The 16,573-nt window shown below is 47.7% G+C and overlaps 1 protein-coding gene across 1 annotated transcript; it reads left to right on the top strand.

Annotated features, from left to right (window-relative positions):
• Positions 1 to 2,943: 2,943 nt before the first annotated feature.
• On the top strand, positions 2,944 to 15,466 carry LOC142908041 (chitin synthase chs-2-like). Its single transcript, XM_076058199.1, has 3 exons — positions 2,944 to 10,498; positions 11,440 to 11,526; positions 13,214 to 15,466. The coding sequence occupies exons 1-3, from the start codon at positions 10,469 to 10,471 to the stop codon at positions 13,361 to 13,363; spliced, it is 267 nt and encodes an 88-aa protein (XP_075914314.1). The 5' UTR covers positions 2,944 to 10,468; the 3' UTR covers positions 13,364 to 15,466.
• Positions 15,467 to 16,573: the final 1,107 nt, after the last annotated feature.

Here is a 16,573-nt window from a genome sequence, read left to right as displayed (position 1 = left end):
CCCAAAAGGGGCGATCCTGCAGGCACACGGGGGGCAGATCTCTGGGACACGCGCACTTGTGACCTCCCCACAGGTTCATCAGACACATCCAATACAGGCCGCTCTCGGATGGGGGATGACGCGTCGTATGGTAACACAAATTTCTTCAGGCACGACGGGTGAACAAACCATGTCCGACAACCGAATTTTATTCGCACACTCTGATCCCATAAAACCTCCACAATATCAACGGGCCCCTGCCAGGGGCGGTGAACCTTTGGGAACGTTCCCACCGGCACCATGGGGCAGTGCAACCAGGCTTCATCTCCAACACTCCACGGCTCTTGTGGCCGCTGCCTGCCGTACAATCTTTCGTTAGCAGCTTGTCGTCGTGCCGTATTTTTCAATGCAGCCTCCCGGGCTTCCCTTAGACGGTCTAAAGCCACCTGCATTTGAGCAGGCACCGTCGTAGATTTCTCTCGCTTACGAATTCCCAATTTAACAATAGCTGGCGCTTCTGGTTCCCATCCATACATTAGAAAAAATGTCGAGTACCCCGTTGAGGCATGCGGGGCCAATCTATACGCGGCCAGCGTCGCTGCAACATGCAGGTCCCAATCATCTTGAGCGGTGTTTACTTGGTGACAAAGCATGGACGTCAGCGTCCTATGCAGCCGCTCGACCATCCCGTCAGTCTGCGGGTGGTACGGGGACGTCCGGATCTTTTTGGTCCCCAGCGAGTCACACATGTCTTTAATCAATTTCGATGAAAAATTTCTGCCTTGGTCAGTAAGCAATCGCTCCGGGGCCCCCTTATCTAAGACACCCTTTTAAAAAAGCTTCAGCGATTAACGTCGCTGACTGGTCTACTAGTGGCCATGCCATCGGCCAACGAGTTAAGTATTCCACCCCGACGAGCAAATATTTGTGCCCTCGGGGGGTGACGGGGAACGGACCCAAAATATCTAGTGCCACAATTTCATTCACTCTCGAAACTTGAATCGATTGCAATGGGACACGATATGGCCGTGCCTGCGCTTTCCTCCGCGCAAATTCCTGGCACGCTTTTACATGCTGTTTAACATCATTAAACATTCCCGGCCAGTAAAATTCATTCCCCACTGTCAACGCGGTCTTCTTCTCCCCCAAATGCATGAATTTATCATCTATCTTGTTAACGAGTTTCCCCCGCAACACCCTCGGGACAACAATACAAAATTTTTGTGCTTCCACATCCCAGCGAACAAGCAATCCCTCCGTCAACATCAAAAATGGGCGATCCTCCGATCCCCTTGAATGAGAGGCACGCAGCCTCATCCTGGTCAGCGAGGAATCCTCTACCTGCAGTTGCTTCCACTGTTTCAATGACAACCCCAACAATCCAATTTCTGCTCCAGGGATTATCCCTGGCACTCCCGAACCCGCTGCAGTGAGCCCTCTGCGCACCGACACGTCTCAGCCGGTCGCGGCAACCTCGACAAAGCATCCGCGTTTACATGGCGCATTCCTATCCTATGTTGGATCGTGAAAGAGTACTCCTGGAGGGTCTCAAGCCACGTAAGATCCACTGTGCTGTATAGCTATGTATCACAAGCGACCTGCCCACAAATGATGGCTCAATAAAATGGCTTATCATGTGGGCATATAGAGCAGCCAAATACTTAAAACGTGTGATGTTGATTCTAAATGTGGAGGGAATCATCGGAGGACCCACAGAAAAATCCACGCGACCACGAGGCGACAGATAGAGAGGGCATGCAAACTCATATACAATAGGCGTTGGGGTCGGGATCGAATACACGACCTCCTGCATACTAGGCGATGGAGATAACATCTCGCCACCGTGGTGTTGCTGGTGGCAGGGCTTCCCTTCACCACGGGGAGCCCTATGGACCCCCGCTAGGGTTGTATGCGGCCCACTGTTCGACACGATTTATTATTCTTTCTCCTGGGATCCCTCGTAGTCGAGTATGATTTCCTTCCAGGTGTCACTTGTCTGTGTTGTGAGGTGGACGTGGCTGGCTGTGGGATCGGAGATGGCTGAATAGGCCAATCTGTGACTTGCAGATCTCGTCTCTGATGTCTGTGCTTTGCGGCGTGCTCTTTTTCTGGCTATCAACTCTCTTCGTTCGGCCTCAAAATTCTGAGTTCCATTGTTTATTTTGGCCCTCCATGATGGTCTATCAAGAGCATATATTTCCCAGTTGTTTGGATCTATGTGGCTTCACTTGAGGTGCATTTTAAGTTTGTCACGGAAACGCTTCCTCTGACCTCCGGGGGGACGTGATCCATCCCTGAGCCTGGAATAGAAGATTTGCTTAGGAAGCCTCGAGCCATTCATCCTCACAAGGTGACCTGCCCATCTGAGTTGATACTTCATCATGATGGGCTCTCTGCTAATGAGTTGGATCGCTCCAAGTCACCGATATTAGTTTGGCTTTCTTCCCAGGTGATGTTTAGTATTTTCCTGAGACAGCGTTGATGAAACATTTCGAGAGATGTTATGGTGTTTACGATAGGTGGTCCACGTTTGTGCACCATATAAGAGGGTTGGAGTGAGCACAGCATTATACACAGCCACTTTGGTACTCTTTGGTTCTATTCGGTAAAGTCACGTAAAAGTATAAAACAACAAAAAATGTTTAAAAAAAATAATTCACGACGTTTCGGCCACAACACAAGTGGCCTTCATTAGGTGAAGGGACCAGACTGTCTCGAGGACAGCGCTGGCGTGAACACAGCCAAGCTCAGACCGCGACCTTTAAGCTTGTGTGAGAGGAATTAAGGTGCCTTGACAAAGGAATTAGCATAAAAAATAGTATTTAATTGGCGGACTTAGCATCATGCTAGTATTTAATTGGCCTACTTAGCATCATGCTAAGTCCGCCAATTTAATGCTAATTTTTATGATAATTCCTTTGTCAAGGTACCTTAATTCCTCTCACACAAGCTTAAAGGTCGCGGTCTGAGCTTAGCTGTGTTTTCTCCAGCGCTGGCCTCGAGACAGTCTGGTCCCTTCACCTGATGAAGGCCACTTGTGTTGTGGCCAAACGTCGTGAATTTTTATTTGTATTATTTTTTATTTTTTGTTGTTTTATACTTTTACGTGACTTTACCGAATAGAACCAAAGAGTATGGAACATTGCAGTCACGAAATGCTTCAAATCTAGAAGCCACTTTGGTCTTGGTGGTAATGTCGTGGTCTTCAAAGTCCTGTTCTTAAGTTTGCTAAAGGCAGCACTAGCTCGGGCAATCCGATTTTGGATTCATAATCAATTAAGACATTGCTAGAGAGATGGCTGTCTAAGTATGGGAAACTGGGAACATTTTCTAGTCTTGCATTGTTGGTAATGATTGTAGGGGGTGGTAGATGTCCTCCCGGAGCTTGTTGAAAAATGATAATTGTCTTGCTGGTATTCAATGTTAGACCCATCCTGCTGTAAGCATCTGTAAATATTATGACGATTACGTGAAGGTAGCTTCTGAGCAGGCACTGACTTGGGCATCATCAACATATTGGAATTCAATAACCGATGTGATTGATGTGTTCGACCTGGCTCTGAAACGTTTGATGTTGAACATGTTCGCGTCTGTCCTATATGTGATATGTATGCCTCTGGGAAGTCAGCTCTCTGTCAGATGAAGCATTCCCGCTAGGAAGATGGAGAAAATATTTGGTGCAATAACGCAGCGTATCCTTTACACAGGTCCTTACTTCGATTGGCTCTGAGGTTTCACCATCCCAGAGGATAACAGCCTTCATACTGTCACGCAACAGACGGAGGACGTTAACACATTTTGTTGGGCAGCCATAGCTTAGAAGGATTCTCCATAGTGCTTCACGATTATCAGAATCAAAAGCTTAAGTCAAATCGAAGAAGGTCTCTGCTCCTGGCACTTCTCTTGGAGTTGGCGGGCTGAGAAGATCGTGTCTGAGGTTGCCCTGCCAGGTCGAAAGCCACTGTGCGATTCAGGAAGGAGTTTTTCAGCAAGTGGTAAAAGTCTGTTTAGTAGGATTCTTGCCATTATTTTCCAGCGGTGGCAAGACTAGATATTCCTCTGTAGTGGTCACAGTCTGACTTGTCACCTTTTTTGAAGATGGTGACAATGATGGCATCTTTCAATTCATTAGGAAGGTCTTCATCATTCCAGATCTTGGCCATGAGGGAGTTCAGATGTTCTAGTGGTCGTTGTCCTCCATGTTTGTAAATCTCAGCAGGAATCTGGTCGAGCCCACTAGCTTTGTTCTCTTTAATCTAATTGACAGCTTTAGCCACTTAAAGCATCGTTGGCTCTCCATTTAAATCCTCAGCGTAAGAGTGTTGCGGAATATCACTGAATATAGAAGTGTTCCTGCCAGCGGGGAATTATTGCACTTTTGTCTTTGAAGAGTTCTGTCCCATCTTTAGATTGGAGTGGTGCGAGGCCCTGTTTTGATGGTCCATATACGACTTTGGTTGCTTTAAAAAAAATGTGGGTCATTGGAATCAGCAAGATGTTGTATTTCTTCTGCTTTGTTTCTGAACCAGTTGTTCTTCAGTTCCCGGATTTTAGTTTCTACTTCCGATTTGGCCTCCTTATATGATTGGTTTTTTTTTCTGTGTAGACTGTTTGTGTTGTTGAGAGGCGATGAATGCTTTCCGCAATTTAATCCACCATATGCAACCAGTTGATCGACTTGAACTTCCGGTTGGACAGATGCCAGGTGGTGGATTAAATACATTTGTATAAAAAAATGGTGTTCAGCTTCCGCGCCGGGAGAATCGCAACCACTGCAGCATCCCTCGATTGTTTTCATTGCTAGCGTCAATCAACCTCGGCTGAGGGGTGAGATTCAAATGATATGCAATGGCCAAACTAGCAAATTCAATTTTGGCGATTTATTTTTTTGTATTATCCCAAATTGTTGACATTAGAGACATTGGTAAGATTTTGTAAAAACAATCGGAATTAACATCACATAAAGTCGAAGTCTGCTGCGTGGGTGGGTCCAATCGCTGGCCCAGTAGTCAGCCGGCTGTCATGTGAACCTGGTGACCTCAGCAGCAGCAGACAGGTTTGAACTTGCTTAGCATTCAAAATCAGGGTGATTCGATCACGACGAATTAAACTGTGTACGTTAAAATGATAACGTGGTAAAGCAGACCCTCGTATGTTGAGCATTAATATCCAACTGGTTTCTGACAAAGCGAAACAATGCGCCAGAATCCGTCGCTAAAGCTGCTTGAGTCACTTGTCTGAGATCAATGTTGCAGAGGTTCCCATTACTCTGGGCTCGGCGACGGAAAACGTCAAATTCCCTCTCGGAATGGGCGAGCATCGGTCACAAAGTGGCATCTTCCCACAGCCCACGTTGACCAGAATGGTCACGCATGGTCTTCCTCTCCTTGCCTCTTATTACAATGTCCAGCGCAGTTATCAGAGGGCTATTTTTTTTCCTCCTCCCCATTTGCTTCGTCAACATCGTCTCCCTCTTGGCAATGATCATCGTCGATAAAAGCTTAGAAGTTAATCGACTGAATTTAGAACGTGTAGACGTTTGCGACCACTTATCGTGATTCGTAATATATTTTCGGGTCAGATCACACGTGTAAAATGTTGTGTCGTCAAGGCTCCTCCAACCAAAGCAACCAATTAATAAGGTTATTACGTGGACAACAGTTCCAATGCATTACTGCAGCTTCAGAAGCAGCTGATGTCGGAGAGAAATTTCGCAACACAACATTCACTGTGACTCGACCGAACGTCTGTGTCCATCGTAGATCCTGGGACAGGTTCAACATTCGCCCAGATATCGATGAGGAGGAGTCCTCGACTCGGTGGCTTCGGGTCCTCAGGTTGATCCCCCTGACGCTGCTCTTCCTTGCCGTGTTCGAGACGGCGGTGCTCAGCAAGGTGAGGAGGAAGGAGGAGGAGGCATCCCCCACTTCTCTCCTCAGCCTCACATCACAGCTGCACCATCACCCGATTCGTTTTCCACACCTCCGATTATCACGGTTTGCTACATACAGTACGAAAACAATTCAATGTCCATACACACATGCCCTCGATATTTCAAAACAACTAAAACTATTATTTTTTATTTTACAAGGTAAATTCCACTGAGCTATATAGATATATTTTTTTCAGAAGCGACCTGTCAAAAATGATAGCTCAACTAAGTGACGTATCATCATTACGTAGACATGTATAATAGCCAAATACTCTAAACACGTGATGTTGATTCTAAATATGGAGGGAAAGCCGGAGACCCAAATAAAGGTTCAGATGAGCACGGGGAGAGAGCGAAAGACTCCAGAGATAGAACAAGCATCGTCAGAGACAGGATCGAATCCACGACATCTTGCATACCAGGCGAGGGAGATAACATCTCGCCTCCCTTACACCATGTTCATGTAGTCGGCATCTCAGTCCTTATTAATCTTAGTCTCATCGACGGCAACCTCTGGAACGTCTCGGTGTGTGGATTTTATTGTATTCTGAAGCATATATATATTTTTTATCAAGACATGAAATACGAAGATTAAAACTCGACGGCAATTCCAATTCCACAGACGTCGCTAAATCACCTGGCCTCACCATATATCTAACCCTCACTCTAACCCTAGAACTCAACCTCACCCTAAGCCTATCGCTAGCACAACAAAGCCTTAAATACATTGAGCATACAATGACAAAGGCTTACATATATTGTGGATACACACGCACACACTCAAGCGCACGCGTGTACTCAGACGTAGATATCACTTAAGCCATACTTACTCACACATAAACATAATTAAGCGTCCCTCTCCAGTGGCCCTTCTTAACTACCTTTCCTGGTATGCAGGAGGTCGTGGGTTCTATGCCGACCCTGACGCCTACTGTATATTTGGAGTTTACGTGCCTCTTTCCTCTTGGTCGTATGGATTTTCATCCGAGTCCTCCGGTTTTTCCCTCCACATTTTGAATCAACATCACGCTATTTAGAGTGTTTGGCTGCTACACATTTCCACGGGATGATCAGCCACTTCGTTGAGGTATCATTTGTGGCCAAGTCGCTTCTGAAAAATAGCGTCATAGCTCAGTGGGCCTTACGTGGTAAAAAAAATGTAGTTGAGTAGTTAGTCCAGACACGCGCCCCTATGGCATTGCCTCTGAGCCGAGTTCTCTTGCTCCGATTTGAGCTTCGAAGCGAGCTGAGACCGTCAACTCGCAATACTGGTCAACGCCGTTCGCTCGTAGTCGAGCAGATAATGGGAGGCCTTAATCCAACAGTGGATTGACCATGGCTGCTGATGACAATGATGGCATCCACATTGTGATTAATAATTTAGCTTTGGGTCACATCGCGTGAGTAAAACGTTATGACGTGCACCCTCATTCATCGGACACAACCAATTAATTGTCACTGAACAAACGTGCATCAAATCAATGTGTATTACTGCTTCACCAGCAGCAGGAACATTGGTTTATTGATTGACATCGAGCACCACCGGTGTTGTCGTTGTTGCTGGAGGGCAATTCACACGCGTTTACCAACTGGGTACGGATGTCTCACTTGGAGTCACAACCAGCATCATCAGGCAGTCGTCAGGAATGTGAGGAGGGTTAACGGTACAAGCATAGCGAACAGTGTGCCACACGCAAGATTCGCGTTCTATCTGGCGCAGTGCTCACCATACTTGCGTTATAGCGAGTAGTGTGTCACACGCTAGGCTTGCATTATAGCGGGGGCGCCGTGCGTGCTAAGCGAAGGAAGTTCCATAAACGAAAAATCCGCGTTAAAGTGAAAAATGCAGTGTGAATGCCGCACGTTGAATGGGGATTCCCTCTTGATAGGATCCACATAGTGTCGTGACGCTTCCCTCCATCTGGCGTGCGCAATGTGGTGGAACGCAGCTGAGCATGGTGTACTTGGCCGAGATGAAAAGGGTCGCCAGGCAGGCCGGCGAGCTCGACCAGAACCAGTTCTATTCCTGGGTCCTCGACTTCATTCTCGTCATCCCCAACATCTTCAGCTCCATCCGCTGCGGCCTTTGGCTCGCCTTCAAGAACTCCGATGCTTCCAATCGGAAGATGATCGCTCTGGTAAGGGTCAGAGAGATATAGAGATGGAGAGAGGTCAAAGCAAAGGTGCAGTCTTGAAGTTGCTCTGTCCACGCCTCCAGCAGAGCGAGCGTGACACTAAGAGAGTCCCTTCTCATGGGTGTCTTGGCCTATTCTTCCATGCTGCGAGCCCATGACTAGTATAAATAATGCTTCTATTTAGCGCCTACATTTCCAAATTATGATATGCCGCCTTCACTCAAGGCGCTCAATGACGTAGCTTAGAAAAACGATTACAGAATGGAATGATCGAGTGTACAGGGGCGTGTTACAAGGTTTGAGGAATGAGTGACAGCAACAGAGGCGTACTTAGGAATCACGAAAGGGCTATTGAGGAGGGAAGGGATCGATGGAGTAGAGGGGCAAGGAAGGGAATGGGTCACCACAGTGGCGAGATGTTATATTCCTTGCCTAGTATACAGGAGGTCGTGGGTTCGATCTCGACTCTGACACCTGTATATTTGGAGTTTGCCTGTTTTCCCCTTGGTCGAGTGGATTGTTTCTCCGAGTCCTCCGGGTTTTCCCTCCACATTTAGAATCAACATCCATTTATATTATTTATAGTATTTGGCTGCTATAAATTTCCACGTGATGATAAGCCGCTTTGTTGAGCTATCATTTGTGATAGCCAGGTCGCTTCTGAATAAATATGCTAATAGCTCAGTGTGCTTTACCTGGTAAAGTAAAACAGTTTAGTATGATTTGTACATTTTTTCAGTGATTTGTGCACTGTATTGTTCGTTGTTGCAACGTTCTGACGCACCGCAACTGGACATATGTGAAAAAGAGTTGTATAGATCACCAGACTCCTCCAGCATAAATACAAATTGTGATTCTGCCCTTGGACTAAATTATCCTAGACCCCCTTCCCCTCCCCCCTTGGCTCTTAGTGGACAGAGCGAGGAGAGGTCACAAACTCGCCCGTTTGTTTCAGCTGCTGCGCCAGGAGATAGACCCGGCTGCCTGAGTAATTGCATGTCTACTATGCTGACCATTATATCGCAGCAGCATCGCGTCGAGACAATTAACAAAAATGAAACAATGAATATCATTCACGGAAGGAGGAGAAGAAGGAGAAGGAGGAAAAGAAGGGGAAGAAGGAGAAGACGGTGAAGCGGGAACCGTACGACTTCTCGGCTCACATCTACTTCGACGACGCCTTCGAGAGGAAGGGATATCACATGGTGGTCAACCAGTTCGTGACCAGCCTCATGGACGTCATCGCCAAAGTCAGTGCACCGGATGTTATTCTGTGGTCGCGATGAGCTGGGTGGAGGGAGGGAGGGAAGGATGGATAGAGGCACGGTTCTTCTAATAACGAAGCAAGGGACGGCACAGGGAAGTTAAGCTCAGCTCGTGGTGTGCGCGAGAACAAGAAAAGGATGGGAACAGATTGCACAGATGACTTCGTTCAAAAGTGGATCGATCACGGTGAACGATGACGATGATTGGTGATGGTCAGGCAGAGATGACCTACGTGAGTGCGGATCGCAGACATAGCGAGGCCTTCCTTGCGTCACCGTCACCGTTGTTGAGCGCAGATCCAAAGGTGCATAAACTGACAATTGGCTGCCAAACAGAAACACTGTGGTGGGCGGTGTGATAGATGAGTGTTCACGCTCGTGTTTAATTGAGCAGGCAGCCTCATCGTTTTATGTACGTTGAACTTCTTTCACACCATGCATAGCCAACCTTGCGCTGGAGTGCACGAGTCGCATGACATAATTTACAAAAAACGGTGCAGCACTGGGGAGATAAAATCAGGCGGGCGTGGTGCTGATCACCCACCCCCTCGTGTGCCGGGCCGGCCTTCATGGGGGCTACTGGCTAACAGCCCTTGCCCCAACACTCTGTTGAAGGCTATACGGGAGATCGTTGTCTTTTGTTCGTGCGTTGGTAAAAATTTGGGCAAGGAGACGACTTAGTCCGGGCGACCGAGGCCCTCGACGCGGGTGGAGGATTTAATCTTCCAAGTTCGTGGGAACAGTAACGATGGTTGTAGAAGTAGTAGCAATAGAAGAGCGATACGAAGGCGACTGACCGCCGCTGAGCCAGCGAGCAACTGGGAGATAATATTTGAGTTCAGAATCAGAATGTTTAGTTATACTGCAGGTGGAATTCGATGAGCTGCAAAACTCTATTTTACAGATGTCCAGCAGTGGCGGGTCAGAACGTTACATCAACAACCAATACAAAAACACGATAGGAGTGCCAAGTATAGGACAGGTTAGCATATCTGTCGCTTGCGCTTCTGCTGCTGATCTGAAGGTATTTTGAGAAAAACTCGAAGAATCCACAAGAGGCGCCCTCAATAGAGAGGACTCAGACGCCGTACGGAGCGCGACTCTCCTACAAACTCCCACACGGCAACTCGCTGTGCGTGCACCTCAAGGACAAGGAGATGATCCGCCACCGCAAGCGCTGGTCCCAGGTATGTGTTACATCCCAGGGCTTCAGATTTTCCGCCCCAAAGCTCATTGGGCCACAAACCCTACAACCACATCCACACACAGAGCATAGTAGCAGCAGCAGCAACAGCTGATACGCTTATACATGACGATGATGATGTACAATTTGAAAAGTAAATATCTCCGGTCAGTGTACGGCGACAATACGTATGTATGTTGAACTTCTTTCACATCGTACCTTACCAACCGTACTATTCAGAGGTACAGGGAAGGATAAAACATTTAACACAGAAAGCAATTCTAAAGAAATGAGTTTACAATCTAGAGTTTAAAGTGCATAGCTCCTGTGCATTCCTAATATCGATAGTGGTCACTACCCAGAACAGAGCGACGGAACACAAAACGACTCAACGCCCGACTCACAACACGAACACAGCAGCGATGATTCGCCACTCCGCTACTCCTGACGTAATCATCTGGTTCGTTAACCACCTCGATGTAAAGTTACAGCTCTCGCTCTACGAGTTGTCACCAGCATCTGCCTTACGGAGGAGATGGCAGTAGCTCACGCCTATTGATGCCATCTGTATGCTACCTTGAGAGTCATCCCCTCATATGAAAATGAAATCACGTGATGATTCATAATTCGTTTCATGTGCGCTGTTGAGTTACACTTGGGCAGGACGCGCCGTCATGGCCATTGTGTCGAGAATAATAACGGAGTGGCAGCCACAGAATGGAACTTATCCGGGAGCTTTGGTTGCCGAGGAGATGGAGCGATGGAATCAGTCGGAAATGGAGCGATGGAATCAGTCGGTAATGGAGGTGCTGGGTGGATAACGACTCAGGATCTCGTGAGATATCGCGACGACTTGGGGAGGTCTTAATCCAGTAGTGGATCAATTACGGCTGCTGCTGCTGATGGTGATTGTTATTATTAAACTCCTTGACGTGTTCTGTACAGGTGATGTACTTGTACTACCTCCTTGGCTGGAAGATCTACCGCAAGATCCACATAGTGAAGAAAGATGAACAAAAGGAATGGGTTGAGGTAAGGGTCTTGTAAGCTGCAAAGAAAACGACCCCCCATATGGCCATTAACAAACTTTTGAGGCAAGTGCTGTTAGCGAGCATCTGTTAAGGGTGGGACGGCACGCGAGCTGGTCGTGTGTCTAACACCACGCCCATCCGCCTTTGTCTCCCCAGTGCTAATGTTAACTCATTTAAGGCTTAGCCGACCTTGGGGAGGCCGCTGTCCACTTCCACTTGCCAGTATAAATGGGTAGGCCCTGCACATTCTGTGGATGGGCAGTTCGCGTGCGGTAGAGTGTGAACTCACACTCTACCCCACCGCACGTAGAGTGCGAGTACTCCCGCACGTAGAGTGCGAGTACTCCCCGCTCTTCCCCCAAGACGTGGGAGCAGTGTTGAAGTGTAGGCCAAATACACCCTGTTAAGGCGCCGGCGTGGCGAGATGTTAACTACCTCGCCTGGTATGCAGGAGGCACTGAGTTCGATCCCGGCCCTGACACCTGTATATTTTAAGTTTGCGTGTCTCTCTCCCCTTGGACGCATAGATTTTTCTCTGGATCCTCCGGTTTTTCCCTCTACATTAACAAACGACTTCACGCATTTAGTGTATTTGCTCTCAATATCCAAATGATAATCCACTTTCTTGAGCTATCCTTTTTGATAGCCAGGTCGCTTCTGAAAAATAGCTAATAGCTCTCTTTCTCTCGGGCTCTCTCCCTCCGGGTGGAGGCCCAGTCGTAGCGTACACTACGCGTGTCTGTGCACGCATAGTCGACAGCAGGAATCCATACTCTTTGGTTACGTTTCTGGCACAAATCTGTCACTCAACGCGCCATCGTCACGTTGATACTCAAAATACCAATAGAACTTTCTATACAACAAGAAATATATATATACATACACGTATTATTGTTGTTTCAAATATAAAGGCAAAATCGGTGAATGACTGAGAGTTTAACTTTTTTCACACCGTACGTAGCCAACCGTGCTAATCGGAGGTGCGAGGGAAGAACAACAAACCAAACACAAAATGCAGTTCTAGAGCATTTAGTGTTTAATCTAATTGATGATTTAAAAGCGCATAGCGTCAGTTCCTGCCTAATATCGGAAGGAAGAGCGCTCCAGACGACCGTAGAAGTGCATCTGAAAGCGCGAGAAGCAGTGCCCATCTTTGTTCAATGGCTCACCAAAAGTCGCTACTGCGACGATGGCCATAGTTAGTTGTTGTACTCTGCGAAAAGAGCCGCGTTGTTGCTGTTGAGTTGTCACTGTTAGTGAAGTCACAATGGAGTCGAGTGTGGGCACCGCTTCGGGGAGGTTGGAGCGCTGCAGATGACAATCATCTCTCCACCCGCTTGATTGTTTTTCGGAATCCACTGGAGCTATGCACTTTTAAATAATCTATTTTGAACATTCATTTCTTTTGAAATGCGGTTTGTGTTTAGTTTGTTGTTCTTCCCAGACTAACACGGTTGGCTACATACGGTGCGAAAGAAGTTCAGCATACATACAATATACATACAACATACATACATCATACATACATACGTACGTTGTGTGTTTGGTTGTTGGAGGTTGGAGAAGGAGCGTTGGGGTTGACAAGCTAAGTGAGCGGTTGCTTTGTTTGCGCTGTACGAGATCGCAGCTGTAATGCCACCGCTGTTGCTGATCTGTCTCCGTGCACTACTCCCCGTTTACCACCACAGAGGAAGAAGCGCAACACCTACGTGCTGGCCTTGGATGGAGACACGGACTTCTACCCCTCGGCACTCTCCATGTTGGTTGACCAACTCAGGAGGGACCCCACCCTTGGCGCTGCTTGCGGAAGAAGTCACCTGACGGGCGTGGGTGCGTAGACAGCGTTGGTGTGTGTGGTGCAGGATGCGTGTGGTGCAGGATGTGTGGTGGTCATGGTTACTTATGCCTCCACCGACGATGAACATGCGTGGATGGATGCAGGGAAGGCCGATGAGTCAGATGCCTTCTATGACCTCCTGTCACAGGTGCTAGCTAAAGTGGCCCCTCGGGATAGAGTCATCATGTCGGGCGACTTCAATGCCCGAGTTGGTCATGATGCTGGCACCTGGTCTGGAGTGATTGGAAGGGATGGGCCAGATCGGCTCAGTAACAACGGTAGGAGGCTGCTAGATTTTTGTTGCAGCCCATGTGCTTGTGATTACCAACATGCTGTTCCAGCATCGGCGCATCCACACAGCATCATGGATGCATTCCGGGTCCAATCAAGAACATCTGCTGAACTACAAAGTGATGGAAGAGCGGATGCAGGCCCATGTCCATGACACCAGGACCTACCGTGGAGCTGATTTGCCCACTGACCATCGACTTGTCATTTGTAAGATGTCCTGCCATTCTTCCACTCCAGTGGTGGGTGTACACCCAGGACCCCATTCAAACCCAAAGAGGCCTGGTCTCAGCTAGCTGATGAAAGTTGCAAGCGAGAATTTGATCATCACTTGCGGCTGGGGTTGGCGTGGTCCCCCTCTGCTCTAGATGTTGAGGGAAAATGGGCGTGGTTTAGGACTGTGGCTCATGCAGCTGCAATGGCTGCCTTGATACACGGTACAGACCTCCCCAGAGACTCTGGCTTACAGAACAGGTGTTTAGGCTGGCTGAAAAAAAGCGACAGGCCCACTCTCATCGTCTACAGTATTCCACATCAGAGAAGGAGGAGGCTTACCGAAACCTTCACTCAGAGGTTCGGAGAGCCGTGAGGCGCTGCAAGGATGGGTGGTGGTCGTGGGTTGCTGAGGAGATGGAGTCTGCCTCAGTGGCCCGCGATCACAAATCTCTATTTAACTCCATCAAAAAAGTAACCTAAAGCGCCACACCTATTATACATCATTAGAGGAAAGAACAGTGATCCAATCTCTGACCCCCAGGGAACAGGTTTGCAGATTTGCTGAGCATTTCTGTGAGGTCCTTGGGGAGGGGAAATCTCTCAGCCTGGAAAACATCGTGGGACAAAGTGTGGATGACCCTGCTGATGCTGCTGTGTCTCAAATATTGGAAGAAGAAGTCACCTCCTGTAAATGGCTGGCTGAGGTGCCATCTGTTAAAGAAGTACAGAGGGCGATCCAGGGTCTGAGACCAAGAAAGTTACCAGGCAGATATTACAGACTGCCCTACATGACATCATAACAACAGTCTGGACCACGGGACAGGTGCCGCAGGATTGGGAGGATGCCCTGGTGGTCCCCTTCTCTAAGAAGGAGGACCGCAAGACTCTAACAATTACAGGGGCATCTCACTCCTCAGTGTGCCGGGAAAGGTCCTGGCAAGGATTATTCAACATCACCTTGCCAGGCACGCTGAGGAGAGGCTTGCGGAGCCCCAATGCGGTTTCAGGAAAGGGCCGTCCTGCACAGATGCCATATTTTACACACCATGGTATACACACCGTGCTATATACACAATACCACACACTCAATACCATACACACCGTACTATACAGACAATACCATACACACCATACACAACATGCTATACACACGATACCATACACACAATACCATACATACAGTGTGTATAGTCAACTGTTTACAGTTTTGTCTGTATACTTTTCTAGATTTGAAGCTTTCGTGACTGCAAGGATCCATACTCTTTGGTTCTATTCGGTAAAGTCACGTAGGTAAAAAATGAAACAACAAAAAATCACGACGTTTCGGCCACAACACAAGTGGCCTTCATCAGGTGAAGGGACCGGACTGTCCAGAGGACAGCGTTGGAGTGAAAACAGCCAAGCCCAGGTCGCGTCCTTTAAGATGTGTGGGAGGAAACAGAAGCGCCTTGACAAAGGAATTAGCATAAAAAAAAGATGATGTATAGGACCGGCGCAGGGAGGGGGGGAAGGGAGTTTACATAATGTTGGTGTGAAGGGAAATAAGCTGTACCAGTATATTTTTTCAAGTAGTGGTATCCCAAACTTTCACAGCAGCTTATTTCCCTTCACACCAACATTATGTAAACTCCCCTCCCTGCGCCGGTCCTATACATAATCTTTTTTATGCTAATTCCTTTGTCAAGGCGCTTCTGTTTCCTCCCACTTGTGTTGTGGCCGAAACGTCATAATTTTTTGTAGTTTTATTTTTTACCTACGTGACTTTACCGAATAGAACCAAAGAGTATGTCTGTATACTGTTGTGTGCATAGCATGGTGTGTATGCTATTGTGTCTATGCTATTGTGTTTATAGCATAGTGTGTATGGTATTTCTGTGCGTAGTCTTGTGTGTATACCATGGTTTGTATGGTATTGTGTCTAAAGTCTTGTGTGTATAGCATGGTGTGTATGGTTTTGTGCGGTTTTAATGCGGTTTTAGGAAAGGGCGATCCTGCACAGATTCCATATTTTCTGTCCGTCTGCTACAGCTGAGATGTAGGGAATTCCAACATAACCTATATCTCTGCTTTATTGACCTGGTCAAGGCCTATGATACCATCAGTAGGCCTGGCCTCTGGGTTTTTCTGCGTGCTTTCGGAGTCCCTCACCTTCTGCTCACTATCATTAAGGACCTTCATGATGGTGAGTGGGCCCAGGTAAAACTATGTAGCAGTGAGTCGGAGCCATTCCCTGTACACCTTGGGGTGCGACAGGGATGTCCTCTGGCTCCCACATCAGTTTTTCGACCACGTAGTTCGTGAAGCCTTCGATGGCTGCACCGGAGTAATTTCCATCTGGTACAGATGATTGATGCCCGGGTGCGGTCAAGGGATGGCTCCCCATTGGTCAACCATGTTATGTATGCCGATGATCTGGTAATTGCTGCTCACGCAGAGGAGGAGTTGGAGATGCTGCTGCTGAACCTGGAGCTTGCCACTAAGAGGTGGGGTCTTACCATCAGCCCCACCATTTTTGTACCATCGGACTCTCCACCTCGGCAACTCCCAATTGTTGATGGGGCTGTTGTGGAGAGAGTGGAAAGCTTGCCATACCTGGGCAGTGTGCTCATGACCAGCTCCAGTTTGATAGCAGAGGTCTCACCCTAAATCAGGCGAGCAGCATTATATTTTCATCGGCTGTGTAACACTGTGTGGAAGCTACCTGGTC

Source organism: Petromyzon marinus (genome assembly GCF_048934315.1).
Source record: "Petromyzon marinus isolate PM22_M1 ecotype Great Lakes invasive population chromosome 68 unlocalized genomic scaffold, UKy_Petmar_22M1.pri1.0 chr68_unloc.1, whole genome shotgun sequence".
Taxonomy (NCBI): Eukaryota; Metazoa; Chordata; class Hyperoartia; order Petromyzontiformes; family Petromyzontidae; genus Petromyzon; species Petromyzon marinus.
This window is presented reverse-complemented; position numbering and strand designations above follow the sequence as displayed.